The sequence below is a fragment of the Papaver somniferum genome, chromosome 7, assembly GCF_003573695.1.
Source record: "Papaver somniferum cultivar HN1 chromosome 7, ASM357369v1, whole genome shotgun sequence".
Taxonomy (NCBI): Eukaryota; Viridiplantae; Streptophyta; class Magnoliopsida; order Ranunculales; family Papaveraceae; genus Papaver; species Papaver somniferum.
In genome coordinates this window covers 268,290,935-268,314,303 of record NC_039364.1, presented here as the reverse complement: position 1 = coordinate 268,314,303, position 23,369 = coordinate 268,290,935, and the positions used below count along the sequence as shown (strand labels likewise).

General features: G+C 37.8%; 2 protein-coding genes across 2 annotated transcripts; both read left to right on the top strand.

The window, feature by feature from the left end:
• The first annotated feature begins 9,698 nt into the window (after window positions 1-9,698).
• On the top strand, window positions 9,699-10,837 carry LOC113300383 (gelsolin-related protein of 125 kDa-like). Its single transcript, XM_026549603.1, has one exon. It carries the CDS (start codon window positions 9,806-9,808, stop codon window positions 10,631-10,633), a length of 828 nt encoding a protein of 275 aa, XP_026405388.1. The 5' UTR covers window positions 9,699-9,805; the 3' UTR covers window positions 10,634-10,837.
• A 5,353-nt stretch (window positions 10,838-16,190) lies between these two features.
• LOC113293794 (cell wall protein DAN4-like) lies at window positions 16,191-19,561 on the top strand. Its single transcript, XM_026542298.1, has 2 exons — window positions 16,191-16,341; window positions 18,577-19,561. The coding sequence occupies exon 2, from the start codon at window positions 18,580-18,582 to the stop codon at window positions 19,330-19,332; it is 753 nt and encodes a 250-aa protein (XP_026398083.1). The 5' UTR covers window positions 16,191-16,341; window positions 18,577-18,579; the 3' UTR covers window positions 19,333-19,561.
• Window positions 19,562-23,369: the final 3,808 nt, after the last annotated feature.

Genomic DNA, 23,369 nt, shown 5'->3' with positions numbered 1-23,369 from the left:
TATCTTAACATAAACTCCTTCATCAAGTCCTTAGATCTATCTTATGTTCAATTACCGAAGTAATCTTTTAAGATTAAGCCAACAACACTCTTAATCCAAATAATTGTGTTTATGCCGATCTACTCAATTAATCAATCCAATCTACCACAAGGATAAATCGATTATCAATTGGATCCTCTTTTACCAAAACAAGTATTGTGCACACCAAAGATTATAAAACCCAAGTCAGATCTTAAATATCTTCTTTGTCTTCAAATCTTCTTAAATCTTCAATAAAAACCTGCACACAATCACTTGAATCTCTTGTGATCAATCACGCACAGAACGGAGTCTGTTAACAATGGATTATCACAAGATCGTCTTTAGAACTAACAACAATCTAAAGATCCCTGTCGAAACTCTGAACTAGCTTGAGTGAATCTTATATCAGAAGAGAAGATTCTCAAGAATAAACAAACTAGGTGCAATCAGATTTCAACCACTGTTAGTCAATCAAATCAATCGAAAATTAATGATAAACCGCAATTTGTCTAGTTTCCCACCAACGGTACACGCTAGAGCTTCTCAATCCCAAAGAAGACTTTAAACTGAGCGGCCGTAAGAGATTTCTCCTAATTAGGTTACCCTCCTCTCGGAATAGGCGGCTACACCAGTAACAACAACAAAAGAGGAAGTTTGTTGTTACGAAGGATTAGTTGCTAGAAAGGAAAACTTCAAGTATTTATAGACAAGGAAGTTTGGACACCAAGGAATTTCCAAAACCGAAAATATTCTCAAGATATTCATTAAAGCACAAATTCGGTTTTCACAATTCCTGGAAATGTTCTGTCCAAAAATAATGATCGAAATCTCTCGGAAAATCTAATTAGTAAATGCACATTACTAATTCTAGAATTTCCCTACAAAATGAAATTAATAACCTTAATTAAAGATTCTTAACTTACTTATGTTTCGATCCTGGGATTCTCTTCCCTTAGCCGTTAAGGGATATCTTTGAACAATTAAAGAAATAAACATTCATAGCACGTGTTCAAAGTATGTCGACATCCTTACTTTGTAAGTTCTCTTTCACACTTACAACCTTTAAACCGATTTTCCACACTTCCAAACAAGTTTAGAATTGGTTCATCCGACTTTCAAGAACTATGCGATTGATCAAACCAACATTCAATAACAATCATGGGTTTAACGGTTCTAACAAAACAAGTTTCGGTTCTACCTCCATGTGAGTATTGTACATAGTGACACTAGCTTTCCAAAATTCTGTTGACTAGGTACTAGGATCGGTTCCCCACATATATGTGGTATCTAACTTATATGTGTCGCACATGTCCATAGGATCGGTTCCCCTTTTCCTAAAAACGTGTTGCACATGTCCATATGATCGGTTCCCCTTTCTGATATAAAACTTGCTGCACCCCATACAAGGATCGGTTCCCCTTTGTGATGTACTGCACCTCTTACTAGGATCGGTTCCCCTTTCCCATAATTGGTCAGACAAAAGACAAACCCGATCATACCATCTCAGGTGATTACTTAAGATCGGTTTCACTAATAAAAGTCATACCAATACATAAGTCAGGCCTTTGTGAATAGTTCTACTAAGAACACAAACAAGTTGTGAGCGGTTATACTCAATCACACATATTGGTTGTTCATAAGATATGCAATGAATAACAAAACCAATAACACCTGGAAATTTCCTTTTCGGTTCACAAACAAGTTTATGAACTTACTTCCTTAGAACACATGTAAACATTGTTCCCTAGGATAAAATCCTCACCTCATACCCATACATAATCACAATAGCATTCAAATGATTATGACGATGTCTTATCTACAAAGTTTCATAGTTAAGCAATAAACCTCGTATTGTATTCCTTAATACTATGTCTATCTAGAGTTCAAATATGCTTCGCAGTTATGTTTTCAATATGCACGACTTGAAAGATACATTAGGGAATGAAAAAGTTCAAGTCAAATATTACTAACCTCAAGTGGAAGGATGATTGTTGTCGTTGTAGCTCCTTGCTTCTTCACATCTTCAAGACTTCGCAATACTTGTAATGTCTCATATCCTAATACTTTCAAGCTAACCTATATGAAGTTGACTCTAGTACATAATCAAGTGACTCTTAACATGAGTTTTGATTCACTAAAATATGACAACCAAACTTGACATACCAACGCTTGGTGGGTTCGACCAATCCATGCTCTAACACCAAAGAAAGGATTAGCTCATTAGAAAGAAATGTGTGGTCTAAACACTATGAGAAACATGCCTCTATGAATTCCTTTCGAAAAAGATATGGTGGAAAGATTATTGTTCACCCCCTAACAATTTAAATTGTGTTGGTTAGTGCATCTTGTCTCATGTGCCTGATCAAAAGAGACAAGATTTTGCATACCTCAGGCTTTAGAGAGAAAAAAGGGGGGAAATGTTTTGATTTTTTTTTTTTTTGGTTTCTGCTTTGTGAGCATTGTAAAGTCTGGAATTCATGCCGCTTTTCATATCGAATCGATATTGGAAAAGTCTTCTTTGTTTTTTCAATAAAAGAGGGTTAAAATAGACAATTCTGCATTTTATATGGTAAGAGTTGTGCGTACGTGAATCCTTTAATTGTATAAAGGTCCTGTAACCCTACATTCTTTTTTCCTTCCCTAAGAAACTCTTTTATCACAAGTTTGCTTGTAGATCTTGCTCTGAGAAATTCCTCTCACAAACCCATATAGTTATGGAGACTCCAAGCATCATAACTTCTGATGGAAAACATGTTAATATGATTGTTAAGCCATCAATAATGAAGGAAAAAGACTTTCCTCCTGTTCACTCAAACTTGAAAAGGAAAAGGAGGAATGTCAGAAAACCAAGAGCTGTCCCTTCGAATCTTCAGAAATTTTCTGGTGTTCTTGAAGAATTGAAGGAATTAAGAAAGGAAGTGCAGCAAATAAAGGCTTTTTTAGGACTCTTGGGATTCAGGAGGCCCTGGTTCGGCATCAGTCAAGAAGGTTTTTTGATATCAACTCCTATCTTCATGAACCTTATGTCCCAATGGTTGTTGACGACAAGGAGTAGGGGACGATAAAGAATTTTCAAAGGTCTTAATATCTAGGAAACTTCTTATGAGAATTTATTCGTATGTTTTTAAGAAGGATGACTAGGGTTTGAAATAGCCATTATTGTGAGTACACATAGCTATTTCCAACGATTTTCATTTTGCAATGTTTTTAGATTTATTTATTTAAATTATAAAGTTTATTTGGAAGATGATTTTGAAGTATTAATCTTTATGGTTTCATATATTACAACTTGTCATGGGATATGTGTGTTTTCGTCTGCGAACTGTGATTGTCCCATATGTGGTCAAAAGTTAAGTCTTTCATATGTCGATATGCAAGTATTGATAAAAGATTGAATGAGCTTTTGAGAAACAAAAGTTAAGCTTATCATGTCATTATGCAAACATTGATGGAAGATAGGATAAGCTTTTGTTTACAAAGATTAAAGTCTATTATATGTCATTGTGCAAATAGTTATATAGAATAGAATGAATCTTTGTGTATTCCGCAGTATTGATCTTCCATGATCCATATTTTTTATCGGAATATTGTGCGGCTCCGTAAGTTTTCTTTTGTGAGCATTTCCGATTAAACTAATCATTGGTTCTCTTGTAGTTAATTTAATTGAGATTTTTGGATACAAATTCATATTCTTATGTGATTGTTAATGTCCAAAGAAATCCTTCTTTTCTTGTGAAAGTAAGGTCGCTCTTGTTGTTCTTTCGAGAATGACATTTTATGGAGGAGAGTTCTTAATTGAACTTGTGCTTAATTGACAAATCTTTGTGGGGAATGCGGCTGCGGAATTTTATAGGGGTTATCTTGTATCTTTATAAACTCCTTGATGAATGCATTTAGTTTCGACTATATGATTGCATCTAAAAAGGTTGATATGTGCTTTTCCTTTCGGTCATGAAGTATCTCTATGAAAATTTCATTAGGATTCCACTAGTTTTCGTACCTTTGCCAATTTTATTGACACAAAGGGGGAGAATTAATGTGTAGTTCACACTACAAATACATATGGTTTTCGGATCATTATGTAAGGAGGATTGGTTTTCATGTGAGATGAAGTATTGACTAAAGGGGAGTGATACATATCACCATAGTATTGTTATCGAAGTTGTGATACAATTGAACTTTGATGTTGTGTAATAATACTATGACACTGTATAACAATGATTGAAAGCTTTTGTTTTCTCATTGTTATGGCTACGGATCTTCCACAGCGATGATGATGAATTGAATACCTTTGGAATCATTGGAGTACTTGGAAGTGACACAGATTTCGAGTAATGTTGAAGAACCAAGGAGATCAAGCATTTGGATGAGAAGCTACAAAGTTTATTTTTTTTGTATTCCATATGTATTGATAGTTTTGTCACTAAAATTGACAAAGGGGGAGATTGTTAGAGCACTGCTTGGTCGAACTCGCAAGCGTTGCTATCTCAATCTTGTTTGTCAAGTTTAGTTGCCAAAACTATAAGTCTTGATTTCTAGTCTACTTATAGATAAGTCTCGGACTAGGATAGTAAGTGTAGTTGAGCTCTAGACTCCACGACGTTCATCATGCAAAGACGAAGAACTATTCAAGGAACTTGTGGAACTTCATCGATAAAAAGGTATGTGGAGACTTGAACTTATATATCACTCAAAAGTCTATCTATTATATCTCCTATTTTGAGACAAAAGTCGTATTGCTCTATAGACTTCGATTATACACATTTGCTATTTCGAGTCGAGTTTATCTCGCTTATCTATTTCTAGAAATATGTGTTGGTAAGCTTTCGCTTTGGCCAAGTTCATCTTTACTCGTGACGAAAGTCATGTTGATTATTTCAATATCTTGAAAATCGCTTTGATGAAAAATAGTTTGTGGATAACAACTATATAACGTCCTCTAAGAATGTTTCAATGATTGAAATGAGAGTTTAGAACATGTAACCATCTTTGGATATAAACATAATGTGTTCTCACATTTGTGTAAAAGTCCAAAACCGGGAACCCAGAGCATGCGTACACGTACACGTACTGGCGGTTGTTGGAAATCCGGGTGAGTATGCGTACCCGTACGCATATTAGCGGAAAGTTCACGTCCGTGAATTTCAGCTGGAGTTTGAAAGTGGAAAATAAACTCAATCCGGTTACTTAAGTACGCATACCTGTTCGCATACTTAGGTAGGTTACTTTCTAAAATCGGTTTGTTCATGAACTAAAACATTTATATAATAAGGAATGCAATCTTTGCAAACCGTGGCTATAATGTTCATGAATCGATTCGAGTGAATCAAAACCAATTTTGCTTCAATTGTGTCTTGTATACTTGTATGAGATCTAAGCAATTGAAAAACTCTCTAACTAGTTCATTTGAGTCATTTGAACTAGTTATGGTGAAGATGAAGAAGGTTGATATGAAAGTGCTCATATGGCTAACCATTAGTTAACTATTGTTGAACCAACTAGGTGTACACGTTTAGGTACGGTTACTCAAACCTAAATGAAGGTTCATTTCATTTGTGTATAACAAGTTAAGTTCGATTTAATGGTTGAAAGATATTAGCTTGAATCTAATCAGGTTTTCATCCAACGGTGAATATTGAATGCTTTGTTACCAAGGTAACTTAGGTTTCAAACCCTGATTTGGAGACTATATAAAGGAGAACTCTAGAAACTAGGAAACCTAATCCCCACACCTCTTGTGTGTTACTAGTTGCTTAATCTAGAGTTGATTCTCCTTTAACCTTAGGTTTTTCACGAAACCTTGTAGGTTAACGACTTGAAGACTTCATTGGGATTGTGAAGCCAAACCCAACTATTTTCTTTGTAGTTGCGTGATCTGATCTTGTTGTTTCTATCCTGATTGAGTGCAATCGTAAGATTGGCTTGAGATTTATATCTCCGACAAGCAATATAGAAAAGTAGTCACAAACATCTTCGTCTCATCGTTTGTGATTCCACAATATCTTGTTTCGCTAGTCGATTAAGATTATTGTGAGGTGACTGATATTTCTAAGCTGTTTTTCAGGAATATAAGTCTGGTATATCAATTGGTTCTTGTTCACCTTGATTTATCAAAAGACGGAACAAAAGTCATAGGTATTTATGTGGGAGACAGATTTATCTATTCCTGTAGACTTTTCTATGTGAGACAAATTTGTTTATTAAAGTCTTCGAATTTGGGTCGTAGAAACTCTTAGTTGTGGGTGAGATCATCTAAGGGAATCAAGTGCGTAGTATCCTGTTGGGATCAGAGACGTAAGGAGCGCCACTGTACCTTGAATCAGTGTGAGATTGATTGGGGTTCAACTACAGTCCAGACCGAAGTTAGTTTGTAGTAGACTAGTGTCTGTAGCGGCTTAATACAGTATGGTGTTCAAATCTGAACTAGGTCCCGGGGTTTTTCTGCATTTGCGGTTTCCTCGTTAAAAAAACTTCTGGTGTCTGTGTTATTTCTTTTCCGTATTATATTTTTTTATATAATTGAAATATCACAGGTTGTGCGTTGAATCGATCAACTGGTAAATCCAACATTTGGTTGTTGATAGAAATTGATTGATCCTTGAACATTGGTCTTTGGTACCGTTCAAGTTATTTCTCTTGTATTCAATCAGGCTCATAAATTTCTATTTGTTTGAGTGAGGATTGAATCGAGAAATTGAGATACAACTCTTTGATATACTTTTCTTAAGATTGAGTCTGACTGTCTAGTTGATTATCTTAAAAGTATATTGGAGTTAGTCCATACAGATTGGTCATTAGATTTAACTAAGTCTCTTAGATGATACTTAGTATGTTTGTTGCCAAATCCTTGGATATTTTAAGCTAATACCTTCATCTCAATGTAATTATGCTATATTTCCTTATCCAAAATATATTTCACATAATTATTCAAGAAGGCTTTAAAGTTCAAGTTTACTTTGATAATAATCAGATTATCTTGACGGATTATTTTCTTATGAAGTAACAACTTCTATAACCTATTGTGAATTTGCCTGATTGGAAGGCCAGCATCCAGACAAATCTATCACTCCAAATTGCAAAAAAATTAATATGTCAGACAAAGCTCTCTCTCCAAATTAATTTTTTTTTAATATGTTCCGCCTGCATTCTTTAATCCGATTCTTATCTCTTCCATGATGAGAAATAAACAAATTTCGGGCGTGTTTTCGAGCAAATACAAATCTCTTGTGTTTTACTGAGTAAGTCAAAATAAGGTCATTGAATAGTGAAAAGACAAAATCTCTTGTATGGTAATATTAAGACTTCCAGATATTTTTGACATTATCATCATTTTGGTTTTTGTCATCAGAGACTTCACATAAAATCTTGTTCAAATCTATCCACAAAGGACACCAAATTTACCTTAGTGGATATGGATGTGTAAGAGTGTGATCATAAACCAAACATTTGAATAATAATAATTGGGTCATTCTTTGTTGGTTCTGGATATAATTGGTGGTGGTGAGACAAAATTCATGTAACAAAAGCTGAACGAAATTGTAGGCAGAAAACAGAAAAAAGCAACTCTTTCGTATTGCAGATACATAATTTTTCTTGCGCTTAGGTGCCCAAAATTTTTTATTCTGGCAGCGTAACAATCAATCATTGGAAAATCTAGGCAACGCGTAATCAATTAAGTCACTGCATAACCTTTTTATTTATTAAAACGCTATTCATATTTCCGGATGATCAGGTATTTCATGTTTTATAAATAGCATATCACTATGAACACCGGTGATACCATTTGATCGACATAACTGTCATGATCAGTTGACATTAGTTTGTCTTATATGTATTAACGGTATCATCCCGTTAATATTGGTATCCCTTCAAAGAATCGTGGGTTATTGTGCTGCTAGTAGTTCCAAAATACCATGATTTATAAAGGGGACACCAACATTACTAAGTACTGATACCATTTCATCGATCCAACAGCCAGGATCGGTGGGATCTTTTTTTCCTATATGAAACAGTATCAACACTTAGTAATGTTGGCTTCCCCTTTATAAATCATGCAAAATACTTGACCAATATGGACATGTAATGTAAAAAAGTTGTGTTGGGTACTTGGGCCTGGCCCGCCTAGGCGTCTATGAAAGAACGGTTTTTTGGGGACCATGGTTATTTTGGGGGGGTCATGGTTTTATTTTGGGTAAAGACATTAGAAGTAAATCTAGGTCACCCCTTATCTGGATATTTATATTAATACCTAAATTACCCTCTTGATTAATTTTTTGGTAATGATTAGTTAGTGTTAGTTAGTGTTAATAATAGTTAGTGTAGTGATTACTAAAATGATTAAGTTAAAGATAATTAACGAGATTAAAAAATCAGATGGCTTTTTTTTTTTTAAAAGAAGCAGAATTATTGAGAGAGTAAAGTTGGAGAAGATGAAGAAGGTAAACATGAAAAACAAGGATTTTACCAACCACACCGGAGGAAGAGTATTTGGGTACCCAGGTATGTTTCAAACTTAGATAATGTTGGTTGAATTGCTCCAAATTTTCAAAAAACTGTAATTTTTTAGGGTAGATTTGGGCTTGTTCGGTTACCTTATGTGAAGAACAGGTTACCGAACTCATCTGAAAGTGTAGTTCGGTTACCTTTTCCATATACGCAGGTTACCGGACTCGTTCTTTAATGGAGGTTTTTAGTTGTTCGGTTACCTTTTCCATATACACAGGTTACCGAACTTTGTTTATAGGACTTACAGAGTAATGTTCGGTTGGTTCGCAAACTTTAACCCAACAACATATCTAACCGAACTCCACATGTATGCAATTAGTGAAGAGTTCGGTTTTTCAAGAATTTTTGTGAACAAACCGAACATAGTAGAACAAGTTCGGTTAAATTGAAACTCAACATAGTAGGCAAAATAACACAGATCGGATACATTGGAAAAAAAAATCTTTTTGGAATATGAGTAGAGTTCGGTTACTAGATAGTTTTAGAAATTTTTGCGAACCAACGGAACAAGGTAGGTAAAGTTCGGTTATATCATAACTCAACACAGTAGGAAAAATAACACAGTTCAGTTACATTTTTTTTTATTATTATGGGTAGAGTTCGGTTACTAACTAGTTTTAGAATTTTTTGCGAACCAACCGAACTCCGAGTTCGGTTATGAAAAACTAAATTCGTGATAACCGAAGTGTTCTTGGTTTTTAGAATGTTCGGTTACAAAACTAGTTTTTTTTTTAAACTATTCCTAACCGAACATGCCACTTTAACATCCATTTAAACCATATTTTGATGATTACTACTCAATTTTCCTATCCAAAAACAAATTAAAAAGAATGATGGGTTTTTCAATCGAACGAGGAACGTCAAGGAAAGAGAGAAGAAGATAATAATTTTTTTTTCAAAACTAAAATTTTTTGATTGCCCTTTTGATTTTGATTTTGGTAAATAAATTCATTTAGATTGGATGTATATTATTAGATTAATATAATTATTAAGTTAGTTTTAATTAAAATTAAAGTAAAGGATAGACGGGTATTTACCTAACTTTGGGACACCCCTTGTAAGTATAGGGAGGTTAGCGTAATAAGACCATGGTCCCAAAAAAAACATGGTCCCTAAAAAATCGTTCCTATGAAAGTAAGCACCTCGACTTGAACTGCACTCCAAGGCCAAGAAGCACCTCCAAGAGCAATTCCACTGTTTCCACTTTCCACAAGGTTTTTTATACTAGGGTTTAACTAGCAAAAATCCCAAATTCCATCGATTCCCAATCTCCGTAAACATGAATTCTTCTTCTTCTTCTGATTCTGAAATGGTAGAGAAAATCACAGAAGAAATCCCAAATCAAACAAACCCAGTTCCTCCGGAAACCCTAGAAAATCAAAATTCAGATGTTGATTTAGTAGATCAGAAGACAGGTGATTCTTCAAAGAATGGAGAAGAAAAAGAGGGTGAAGAAGAAGAAGCAGAATGTGGGTTTTGTTTATATATGAAAGGAGGTGGATGCAAAGATAGTTTTATTGCTTGGGAGAAATGTATGGAAGAAGCTGAAGAGAAGAAAGAAGATGTTGTTGAGAAATGTTATCAAGTTACTTTGTCATTGAAGAATTGTATGGAAGCTCATCCTGATTATTATGCCCCAATTCTCAAGGCTGAAAAAGCTGCTGAACAACAAGTTACCAAGGGAATGGAGGAATTGAACAAGGAGAAAGAATCCAAGGAAAGAGGAGGAGATGAAGAGGTTAAGGAGATTGAGATAGAAATTGAGATTGAGAATGACAATGGAATTGAATTGCAGAATAAAATTGAAAGAATTGAAGAAGAAGAAGTTGTGAAGAAGGAGAAATCAACAGATTTGGAGAGTGTAGTCGCTGTAAAAGAAGGCAGCGAAGAGGTGAAGGAAGTAGAATTGAATAATGAAATTGCAGAAGAAGAATTGGTTGAGAAGAAGATAGAGAAGCAAACAGATTCGGAGAGTGTAGTAGCTGGAAAAGACGAAAAAGAAGACGAAGAGGTGAAGGAAGTAGGATTGAATAACAAAGTTGCAGAAGAAGAATCAAAGAATCCAGTAATGTCATTTTTTGACAAAGTATTTTCTTTTAAATTTTGAAGGAGGAGAAGAGAAGGAAATCAGATTTGAGGGAATTCCCATTGTGTATCAATTGATGATGGGATTGCTCAGGTAACACTAACGAAATCCCAAATCTTTTGTATTTTCCAGTTTTGTTTCACAATCAGTCTAATTATTATTTTAGTTTTTGTTTTAATGACATTACAATTAAATCATTGAGTACAAGTTGCAGCTATTTCAGAACTTATTATTGTGCTATAATTTTGAATTAGATAATTAAGTGTGTTTTCCTTCCTGCCCTCCTTCGTCCAATGAAATTAGGCATCCGATACTTCTGTTCGCCCCTGCCCTTTTGGTGCAATGGAACTTTAGAATTTGGATGGGTGTCAAAATCCTTTCGGCTCGTCGGTGCTTTGTTAAGTAAATAGTTGATGTTGCACTGGAAACAATGGTTTTGAAAGGTTCATCATCCTTCCTTGTGTAATTGTTGGGTTTATCATCCTTATGCAATGCCTTAGAAAACTGCAACATAGCACATCGTTTAATCATCGCAATTTTTGTTTCTTAATGGGGTCTAATTTTTGTTTGACATTACAATTTAAATCATTGAGTATCAATTGGAGCTATTTCAGTACTTTTTGTTTTGTTTCAATAGTTAATTTTGAATGAGATAGTTAACTGTGAGTTTTTGCTTTCCTGCCTGCTTTGTTAAATAGATAGTTGATGCTGCATTAGAAACAAGGGTTTTCAAAAGGTTTATTATCCTTTCTTGTGCAGTTTCTAGGTTTATCTACCTGTCCTTATGCAATGACTACTTAAATTTTTGAAGGCTTCATCATCCTTTCTTGAAATACAGAGTTCCTACCGTCACAAAAAATCGTTACATCCTTTTCACCTGTAAATTTTTGTTTCTCAATGGGGTCTAATTTTTGTTTGACATTATCATTTGAGTACAAATTAAAGATATTTCAGAACTTGTTGTTTTGCTGCAATAGTTAATTTTGAATTATTTTTCTTCCTGCCCTGCTTCGTCAAATAAAATTAGGTATCACCCAGGCCTTTGGCCTGGGTTCCACCGTCGCCTCTGCCACTTTGGCGCAGGGGAGCTTTAGGATTGGAACGTCGCGTCCAAATCCTTTCGGCTCGTGGGTGCTTTGTTAAGTAAACAGTTGATGTTGCACGAGAAACAAGGTTTTGAAAGGTTCATCATCCTTTCTTCTGCAATTTCTGGAATTTTGAAACAATCGAGAGTAATTGATAGTTTGATTTGAAAGGGTTTATTTCAGAAAAATTGTGTGCACCATGCTACATGAATTTTTACTATAAATATTTTTGTGAATAAACTGGAGATATTTCAGAAATTATTGTTTTGTTTCAGTAGATAATTTTGAATGAGATAGTTAAATGTGAGTTTTCCTTTATGGGCATCCCATATCGGAGCTTGGAGTGCACCCCAAGTTCCGAACAATTGTTGTGCAAGTCGGGAATCATCTGCAATTCTGTTTAAAATGTATTTTCAGTGTCTGTTAATAATTCAGTGAGGCCATAAGGTAACTTCGGGATATCTCCAGTCTCAAGTTACTAAGCTCTCTGAATATGGGTTCTTCAATTTCTTCTTCCGCTTCTAAAACCCTAGAAACCTCAAACCTTGAAGAAAAAGAACCACGTTCTTCAACTGTCACTGATGGAACCAACACCTTAGAAAACCAAGATCAAGCATGTTTACAAGATCAGGTATGTGTCACCTGCAATGGAGAAAAGGGTGAAGGTGTAAACGAGGAAGAACGTGGTTTTCACTTGTTTATGAAAAGTGGTGAATGTAAAGATTCTTTTATTGCCTTGGAAGACTGTATGAAAGAAGTGCTTGAGAAGAAAGAAGATGTTTATGATAAATGTCATGAAGTTGCTTCACTGTTGAATGAGTGTATGATAGCAAATCTTGATCATTATGAGCCCATTCTGAAGGCAGTGAAAGCTGCAGAACAGAAAACATTGAAGGAAGCAGATGTAGAAGTTGAGAAAACTGGGTTGACGGATAACTCTGCAGAAACAGAAGACGAAGTGGTGAAGAAGACAGAGGCAGAGATAAAGGATGGTACAAAGCTGGATAATGAAGTTGCAGAAAATGAATGAGATAGTGCAGCAGAATCTGACAGTAAAGTTGCATAAGAAGAATCCGGTGTTCTCCTTTTTCAACAGTATCATTTCCTTTTCCTTTAGCGTTCAAGTTTTTATTTTATGGAATTATTCATTCACACAGGCAACTTTAAGAAATCCAGAGCTCTTAGATTGAGTTTTGTTTTTGGTTTATGATTTTGACATTTAAACAAAGTTTTGTGCAATTTCAGACTTTCCATATTTATAGTTAGTGCTATGTTCCAACTTCTAACCTTGGGAGTTGTCTCTCTGGCATATGGGTCAGCCCATATCGGAGCTTGGAGTGCACTCCAAGCTCAGACAAGACTTATGCAAGTTGGGAATCATATCCGATTATATTTTAGTGTTTGTTTTTTATTCAGTCGGGCCATTGCCATAACGAAATTCTGTGATATCTCTCAAGTTTCTAGTATAGACTCTCCGAGTATGGGTTCTTCTTTTGATTCATATGCTTCTGAAACCCTAGAAAACGAGGATCTCTGTTTCCCAACGAGTGAATGTAAAGATACTTTTATTGCCTGGGGAGACTGTGAAAGAAGCATACAAGAAGAAGGAAGATGCTCCTGATAAATGTGCCGCAGTTACTATATCGTTAGCCGAGTGTATGGTCACTTCAGTGTACCATGACTGTATTGTTGGTCTCCCTGATCATCGTGAGCAAGTGCTCGAGGCATTCAAAGCTGCGGGACAGAGATTATTGAAGGAAATAGATGCTGAAGAAGAATCAGAAAAATTTGGGTCGAAGGATATAAAACTGAAGTGACGGAAACAAAATTTTAGTTTTTTTCAGCATTTTTTTTTTCTTTTTTTTTTTATTAAAAAATCAGTATAATTAAAATAACGCGAAATTGGGGATAAAAAAACTAATTGGGGGATATAGATTATTTTCCCCAACCCATGGTGTGTGCTAAGGGGTGATTTTTTAGTATGAAAATATTAAAATACCCTTTGCCCAAAATAAAAATCAAGAAACTTAAAATCAAAAAACAAAATCATATCCCCCATTTATCCCATTCCCTTTCAAATTAGAGTTTTCCCCACTCCCTTTCAACCTCTAAATTTTCCCCATTCCCTTTCAAATTCTCTTCCCTTTTAAATTTTCCCCATTTCCCCACTCCCTTGAAAGCGATATTTTTTTCTATTATTCGGAAGCGATGAGGACCATGCCGGTAGTGATGACATGGCGGTACTGATGAAGACCATGCCGGAAGTGATGAAGACCATGCCGGAAGTGATGAAGACATGCTGGAAGTGATAAAGACCATGCCCGAAAATGGTGTCGGCATGCTCGATAGAAATCTATCAATGCCGGTAGTCAAGTGAAAATTTTTTGAAGTTTCCTGGATACTTTTCATCATATGCCAGCATTGAAATTTAAGCAACATACTATGCCGGCATAGATACCGGCATGCTCGAGAATTAACTGACTGTGCCGGAAGTGGACTGATTAAAACCAAAAAAATTAGGTTTTGAAGATCAAACCCAGAAAATTTCCCCGGACCCCCCGGACGTGGCAAGTATTTATGAAAATTTCCAACAAATGCCGGCATGGTTTTTTCGGTTGAATACAATGCCGGCACCGAGTTATTTCGGCTGCAACAATGGTGGATTCAAAGAAAAAAAATTAAATTTTCAACCTCTTAGCAGCAATTCTCTCTTCACAATCGTCCTCCACTTTCACCAAAAAAAGTTCCCTCTCAATTTTTTTCTTCCATCCATCTACTCTCATCTCATTCACGCAAATACTAATACAAATACACACTAATCATTTAACAAATAATTAAGATTTTTACTAATTATTATTAACCACTAAACCTGATTAATGAGGGGTAGATTAGAATTTAAAAAAAAATACTTAGATAAGGGGTGACCCTGATTTGATATTTGGATCCAGTTTCTGTCTTTTTCCTCTATCCCGCAATTAGTTTTTTTATCCCCCAATTTCGCGTTCTTAATAAAGGGATGCCGCTAAGGCTTTTATTAAGCAGAGAACAAGAGTGCATTATACATCATTGGCAGGGAGGGTTGGGAGCCTGGCAACAAGTTGCCCCCAACACCTTTTTGAATAGCTACTCCAACCCTTTGAAAAAGGGAACTACCTATCTTGTAGTTAGCGTCATAGTTAGATAAGCAGTTTCGCAATCTATTCAGAAAACCACAAAATCATCTCCAAGTTCGCCTAGTGTGGAGAAAGCCAAAACACCAAAGTCGTATCCATGAGTTGTGCACTTGTGTAGATACTTAGCGCTTTGCGACTAATAGCAGCAGAAATAACGCGCCCAGTGGTGAAGCTACGAAGGCCATCACCAGCAAACGACGAGACTCCAGTGACATCAAAGCACACGTCTTGTATGTTCTCCCAATTATATACAAAAACATCTGCAGGTTTAAGGCCCCTCCCATCGTCCAGGAAAGCCAAAGAAACTTCTTTCCTAACAGCGATACCGGCCTTGTAACATATATCCATAATAACATCACGAACTAAATCGTGCCTAAATTTAAGGCCGACCTCGTTTGCACAGTGTATGGCATGATCGCCATAGATGTCCATGGTGCGGTGGCAGCATGGGCATGTACCATCTTCTGCAAAAGACGGCACCCCCAATCGGTACTGCATGATGGCTCGGAACTTCTGAGGCCCAAGGTTTTGGTTGAGGCTTGCAATTGGAATAGCTTTAAGGAAGTCCAGCGCGTGCGGTAACTGATTAATCTGCCAAAGAATCGCTTCTCTAGGCGACAGTGTAAAGCTGTTGGGAAGATTCCTCTTGACAATGGCAAAGTAATGTACTGACAGGGCTTTCATGGGTTGTGGGGCAGTGGCCGTGATGTTGAAAGTAGAGGATGTAAGTCCGTAGGCTTGCATGTAGTGGTCGAGGGCCGATTGGAATACAGAGCTTGACGGTGGCACGTCCGTGTTGCTGAGAATCGTGGATTGCAGTGCTCGAGTCTGGAGGCATGACGCAAGGTAACAGTACTGGCTTGTGTCCGCCATGGTGTACACGCCTAGACCTCCTTCCTTAATTGGCAGCGTGACTAGCCTTTGTTGAAGTGGTTCGAACCCGGCAGCATCACCTGTGATAATATGTTGCAAGTATTGGAATAGATGATTATCATAGTGAGTTGTTGCAAGGCCCAAAACTTGAGGGTTGGTGGTGCGGAGGGTAAAATATAGATTGGATACGCCGGTACAGCTGAGTAAGAGGAGAAGTTCGCATTGTTTTTTTTTGGTTTTTTATTTTTTGGTGCGGCCTGCCCCCGAGCAGCGAGGTCTCCTTTGGATCAAAATTAGATGACACGTGCGCTTATGGTGACACGTGTTTACATCTTAACGAGTCACGATTCTGAGAAATTTGACTGTCAATTACAGGATTTTCGTGAAAATTTCCCCCGTTATCTCTTCTACTCCCTCTGTTTTTCTCTTTTTACATTTAAAAAAAAACGGAGACATTTCTCGGCTTCTGTGAGAAGAAGATGGTGAGGAATTCGTGATATTTAGGTTTTCGTATTTTAGTTATAGTTGATGAACTAGGAAGATGGATTGAAGGGTTTATGTTGGGTTTCTTAATCGGAGCAATGGTTCGTCCAAACAAGTAAGTAGGTCGAATCCCCTTGCATTTATGCTCGTTTTGTTAATGGTGTAAATTTCGAAGTTTAGGGTTCAAAAACTTTGGGAATTTTAGGGTTAATTTGTTAGTGCAGTAAGAAATAAGGGTTTATAATTGTTGTTGATAGTAATACTGACATGTGTTGCTGGTTATCAATGTGTTAATTTGATTATTGCATTCTGGTTATCAATGTTGAGAGGACCAAGTCATAACTCTTGGGGTTGACACTGTTGAGCCCTTGAATGCATAACCCTGTTGTCCAATTGGCCTTATAGAATAGCCAACCATAAGGTACTTATTCAGCATTGACAAAACTTAGATATTGAGCGTATGCAGAGTGAAAGATATTGAGGGAATTCTCTTGTATGTAGGAAAGATATTGAGCATATGCATAGTCTATTGATGTTCCATTTCAAAATCTGGACACCTTAGATAAAGTAAGTTATAAACTTTTCAATGAGAATCCAGCAGGATTTTTGGTAAATCTGTGGTGAATTAGGTAGCGCATTGAAGAATTAAATTTGATGTTAAATTGGTGTTCAGAGGTTTTCTAATGGTTGTTATAGTTGCGTTTGTTCACTTGGTTTTATGATAACGATTCGGTAGTATTCTTTGATTATTAGAGAAACATCTCGCACCGGTCATATCTTAGTAACATTCTTGTATAGTTGTACTGGATTGACGCACGAAATAAAGCTAAGCCTACTTTGTATAACAAGGATGACATTTCAATGTACATTTCTCTCTGACTAAGTTAGATAGAATAATACTTCATCCACATATGATGGTGTTCTAGCTCAACCGCGGGTAACTGGTCTAGATAAGGAAATTAGACAGTGATATACTGATATGAACGCACCTGTGTTGTATAAAGGACTGAGTGATTTTTGTTTGTTCAAGGGCTCAGGCATTTCAATGTCTTCAGACTGAACACACCTTCCCCTGACTCATGCAAGAATGATGTCTCAGTGGGCAGCTATGAAGAAGCACGAATTTTACTTGCGGACAAAGTGGGATTTATAGCTGTTGAACCACCTCACTTCCTAGTCGCCAATCCCTAATTAGTAATTTTAATTTTAGGGTTTCCTGACTCGAGGGTATTACTTTAGATGCATGTAATTAGTGATAGGAATACTTACATGTGTTGCTGGTTATCAATGTTTTAAATTTGACTATTATTGCATAAACCTGCTGTTCAATTCTCTGAATGTAATATTTGCCTGATAGAACAGCCAACTATAAGGGTACTTTATTCAGCATTGACAAAACTTAGATAGCATTTGATACTCATGAGTACTTTTTTGTGTATGAACCGACAATAGAGAATTCTCTTGTATGTAGGAAAGATACTTGAACATATGCGCTGTAGAGTCTATTGATGTTCCATTTCAAAATGTTGGATAAGTAAGTTATAAACATGTCTATGAGAATCCAGCAGGACTTTTGGAAAATCAATGGTAAATTAGGTAGCGCAGTGAAGAAGTAAATTCGATGTTAAATCGGTGTTCAAGGGTTTTCTAATGGTTGTTATAGTCACATTAGTTCACTCAGTTTTATAATAATTATGTGCTAAGATTCTTTGATTATTAGAGAAACATCTCGCATCGGTTGTACTTGTATAGTTGTACTGGATTGACGCACAAAATACAGCTAAGCCTATTTTGTATAACAAGTAGGACATTTCAATCTACATTTTTTTTTATTCTAACTAAGATAGAATACTCCATCCACGTATGATGGTGTAGGTCAACCGCGGGTAACTGGTCTAAATAAGGAAATTAGACATTGATATACTGAAATGAAGGCACCTGTGCTGTACGAAGTACTGAGTGTTTTTTGTTTGTTCACGGGCTCAAGCATATTTGAATGTCTTCAGATTAAACACACCTGCCACTGAATCATGCAAGAATGATGTCTTAGTGGGAAGTTATGAAGAAGCACATATTTTACTTGCGGAGAAAGTGAGATTTATAGCTGTCGAACCACCTCACTTCTAGTCACCAATCCTAAATTAGTAATTTTAATTTAGGGTTTCCTGATTCGAGCATATAATGATTTAAATGGTTTTTGTTGATGTACTAACTTGTTTTGGTGATTAAGAACATGAACTCTAATGAATTTTACTGAAATTGAATGGAATACACAAACTGTTGGTACATGAACGCTAGTGTATTGTTATGGCTGTTGTATTGTAACGAATTATGCTGAAATTGAATGTAGGACATGACTGAATTCAATGGCGAAGATTATCCATCTAGAACAATTATAAGAGAACCAGGTAGACCTCGTGTCAATAGGAAGATGTCTTGGATGGAGAAGAACTCAAAGAAGAAACCTAGAAAATGTAGTACATGTGGCGGGACTGATCACAACAAGACAACTTGTAGAGTGGGTGAAGTTGGATCCGACTCTGAAGAAGAGAGGCCTAGAACACAGTGTTATTTTGATGGTGAATCTTGGGTTGTGAGAGATTTAACACCAATGAAGACGAGGAACAGCGAAAGCAAAGGCAAGACCACAACGGATGCAACCACAACTGCATCTTCAGAACAATCTGCACCATCTACTTCTTCTGCAGCTGCAACTACAGCTGCATCTTCAGAACAATCTGCACCTTCTACTTCTTGCGATGCTGCTGGCTCTAAACAGAAAGCAGAGGTTAACCAGACTTTCACCGGTTCACATCAAACTATCAACCAGACATTCAGCGGCTCGCATCAAACTATCAACCAGACTTTCACCGGCTCGAATCAAACTATCAACCAGACATTCACCGGTTCGCATCAAACTAACCAGACTTTCACCGGTTCGCATCAAACTGTCGACCAGACTTTCACTGGTTGTTCGACTATCAACCAGACTTTCACCGGTTCAGATCAAACTATCAACCAGACTTTCCCTGGTTGTTCGATTGTCAACCAGACAGTCAACATCGAACCATCATCAAAAAGGCAAAGAAAGCTTAATTCTGAGTAGTGTGCAAGTTTTCTCATGAATGTTTTCTTTAACTGTTGTGGTAATGGCATTTTTTAACTGTCAGACAATTGCTAGTGGTGATGTTATAGTCATGGTCCTGGTTTTTAGAATTTTATGCAGAACCGTGGACAATTTATAGTAGGGGGTCTGGTTTTTAACTGTGTTTTAAAGACGAGCATCTGGTGATGTTTGAAGTGTTTGAACAATGTAGTGCTGTTCTTGCTTTAAGTTTTAACTTGACACTTCTTGTTCTCCGAGGGGGTCTTTCCTTCTGGTTATGGCCCTTATGGGCCTATGGCAGTCATATGAGTGGGGGCACTAAAAGAGTCTTTGGCATATGGGCCAGCCCATATCGAATCTTGGTGTGCAAGCCAGAAATCATCCGATTTCTATATTTAGAATGTTTGTTTTTGCTTAAACTATATTTAGAGTGTTTGTTTTCAACTGAGAGAGGCTATAACGAAATTGTGTGACATCTCAGGTTCTCACGTCTCTAAACTCTCTGAATATGGGTTCTTCAATTTCTTCTCCTGCTTCTGAAACCCTAGAAAACAAAACCCCTGGAACCAGCACTTTAGAAAACCAAGATAAAGCAAACGCTTTTCCTGTATCTGTCAGCAGCAATGGAGAAAAAGGAGAAGGTGAAGAAAAAGGTTTATATTCGTAAAGAGGGTGCATGTAAAGATAAGTATAAAGCTTGGGAGGACTGTGAAAGAAGGGTGTGAGAAGGATGAAGATGTCAAAGTTAAATGTGGCAAGATTTTGACATCGTTAGAAAAATGTGTTATTGTTCACCCTGAACACTACGAGCCACTTCTCAAGGCAGCCTGTTGGTTTATGGAAGAGGGTGGATGGAAAGATACTTGTATAGCTTGGGAAGACTGTTTGATAAACGCAGTTGAAGCGGATGAGGAAGATTTTATCGGTAACGCGAGGTTGGTTTGTTGTTACATGAGTGCATGGTTGCTCACTCTGATCATTATGGACCAGTTCTTAGTGCATTGCAAGCTGTAGAAACATAAGAAGAAAAAGAAGAAGAAGACGGAGAAATGGTGAATGTAGGTGTAGATAATCCACAGGGCTAGGTGGCAAGATCCTAAGCTATGATACACCAAAGAAAAAAGAGCGGCGAAGCACAGGATAGAACCGAACGGCGCAAAGAGCAAGGTATCACGTGGGTCGGACGTGATGGCCCAACAGTTGTCGGATGTGACGTGACCTTTATCTCCTGACAGGTCGGTCGAACGATCATAAAGCACTCGGTCAGACGAAGGAAGATGGTCAAACAAAGGAACAAGAAGAAAGAAGGGTGACATCGTGTTAACCAGACGATCAAGACTCGACCTCGGGTGAAGAACTATCAAAAAAAAGACTCTATCGGTCAAACCAGAAAGTCGGGCGAGCAGTGCAGGTCCGATAGGGAACAGCTAAAATTGATGTAATGTGACCAACATTGTAATTCTGTTGTATCTTGACCTTGGCCTATAAATACAAGGGCTGGTCGAGAGAGAGAGGCAGGTTGAGAGAGAGAAAAACAAGGCATCATACTCGAGTTTTTGAGCTTCATCATTTGAAAGGGAGAGAACAACTTGTAATCAAAGAAAAGAAATAATAACATTCATCCTTTCACCCCGTGGACGTAGGTAATCATACCGAACCATGTATATTCGTGTGTCTATGTTTGCTTGTGTACCTTTACTTCGTGTTAAACCATCTTCTACTTCGTTGGATGTAGTGTGTGGTTTTATGCCACTACATTCTGGCACCGACTAAGGGGACCGTCTAAGTTCTCCGGATACCTTGACTGCATGAGCCAACAGAGACGATCCAAAAGCTCCTAAAAACACTTTGCGTGTTAGTTGATGCTATGGGATGAGCTCTGTTTGGTGAAGTCTGTTTATGTTTGTTTGATTTGAAGTTTGTTGATATAGTTGAGTTTTCATTGTTGAAGTCGTGTTGTTAGCAAATATTTTCAGTTGGGTCGATCCCGAACAGTCGACTAGTCTTGCTTGTAAGCGAGTCTATTTTCGTGTCTTAATCTTAGTTTTCATAGTATTTTTCGCACTGGTCTTCGTATTTCGATCTTAGTTTTTATCTTACGATTTCAACAACGGAATTCCCATAAAACTCCCAAATAACATCTTTGATGTGTGGTTGAAGTTTCTTGAGGTTCCATGTTTTCTTGGGGAAGTGCCAAAACAACAGCACGACGAGATTATCGGTCGCCAGTGAAAGAATCCAAGGAATCAAGGGAAGACATCCCTTTGTAGTTCCAAGGGAGTACATATGTCTTGGTCCAGTTTTTTCCATGGCGTGCTGACCTCATAAAAGTACGAATTTAGACCTTTTACTCACAAAGAACTAGGTGTTAATGATTTGGAGTCTAGGGAATGTAGGACAAATTGTAGTTAACGCAGAGTAGTGGTACTGAAAGCGACGTCGTGCAACCTTGAAAGCGATGTAGCATGATACCCGTCTAAAAGAAACACTTAGAGTCTAAACAGCTCAAACTGGCGAGGTCAGCGTGGTAGAATAGAGGGAATCGTACTTTTGAGACTCAGTTTTAGTGTCAGTCACCTTTTTCTTTTCTTTTTTAAAAAAAAAAAAACCGTATGTACTATAGAAACTTTTCAAAAACAGGTCAAAGTAAGGTGTTGTCTGTTTTCGCTGATGAAGGTAGGGACGACTCTCGGACTCACGACACACTGTGTCCGATGGCTAGCAGGTCAGGGATGGGAAGAACTCTGAGGAACCGCACAATCACCGGCAGTAGCATGCAAGGAGGAGTAACTGGGCCGAGGCGAGGGAGTGACGGGCATCCACCACCAGAGGAATCACGAGCTGCTGCAAGGGGTATGCCAACTGTAGACGAGGAGATCGATATGGGACGAGACGATGACCCATCGCCTCTGGAGCAAATCGCCTCGCCCCCAAGGAGGGATGATCAAATAGATGGACTTACCGCGTCAGACACAGAAGATGATGAAGAAACGTTAATCCTGCATGCCCAGAGACGAAACATCAGACGACAAGCTGAGTATCAAGAAGCCCTCGGCGAGAGAAAGAACGACTCAGGCGAGTACAACTAGGACGAGAAACAACTATCGGGGTAGATCCAGCGGCATCGACTCAGATACCCCCCACTGTACCACCTCCACGACCTGTGATGACGGCACCACCCCCTGCCCATTTAGGCCATCCAAATGGTCACTCTAGCCATGAGAGTAAAGATCCAACACTACTCGCAATTCTAGAAAGCCAAAGAAGGCAAGAGGCGGCTTTAAGGGATCTTCAGCAGAGGAACCTAGCTCTAGAGTTCGAGAACTATCAACTACGGAACTTAAGGTCGAGGTCGAGAGGATCTTCTAGCCGAGGGACATCAGGTCACCAAGGCCGAATTGGGCAAGTACCACTAACGGTAGGACCGAGCAATTCCGGTCGATCAGGACCACCCCCGACACCACATATCAGAGGATACGGTCCACCCGAGGATTCATCAACAGACGACGAGAGGCACGAGAGGAATAATCAGCAGAGAAACACAAGGTCCGACAATGCGACCGAAGCCAAGCTAAGAGAGTTAGAAGAAAAGATAAGGAAGCTGTCAGGAACCGGCGAAGAAGATAAGCTAGCCGAGGTCATAAGAGAGGCCGAGAGGACCCCTTTTACCCAAGAGCTAGAACTAAGGGCCTTCCCACCTAAGTGCATGCTCCCCACCTCCCATCTAGGTTCGACGGCACGAGAGATACAGTTGAGCATTTGAAGATGTACACTATGTCCCTAATCCAATGGAAAAACCATGAGGTGGTAATGTGTAAGTTCTTCCCGCAAGCCTGGAAGGCGAGGCAAGGAAATGGTTCTACAACCTCTCACCAGGAACAATTGACAGTTACGAGACTATAGTTGAAGCCTTCCTTGAAACGTACATGCACAACAGCAGACCTCGGCCCAGGGTCAACAGGTTATTCACCTTGGCCCGAGGGTTTAAAGAGCCTCTCAGATCATTGACCGGTCGATGAAGAAATTTGTGTACAGAA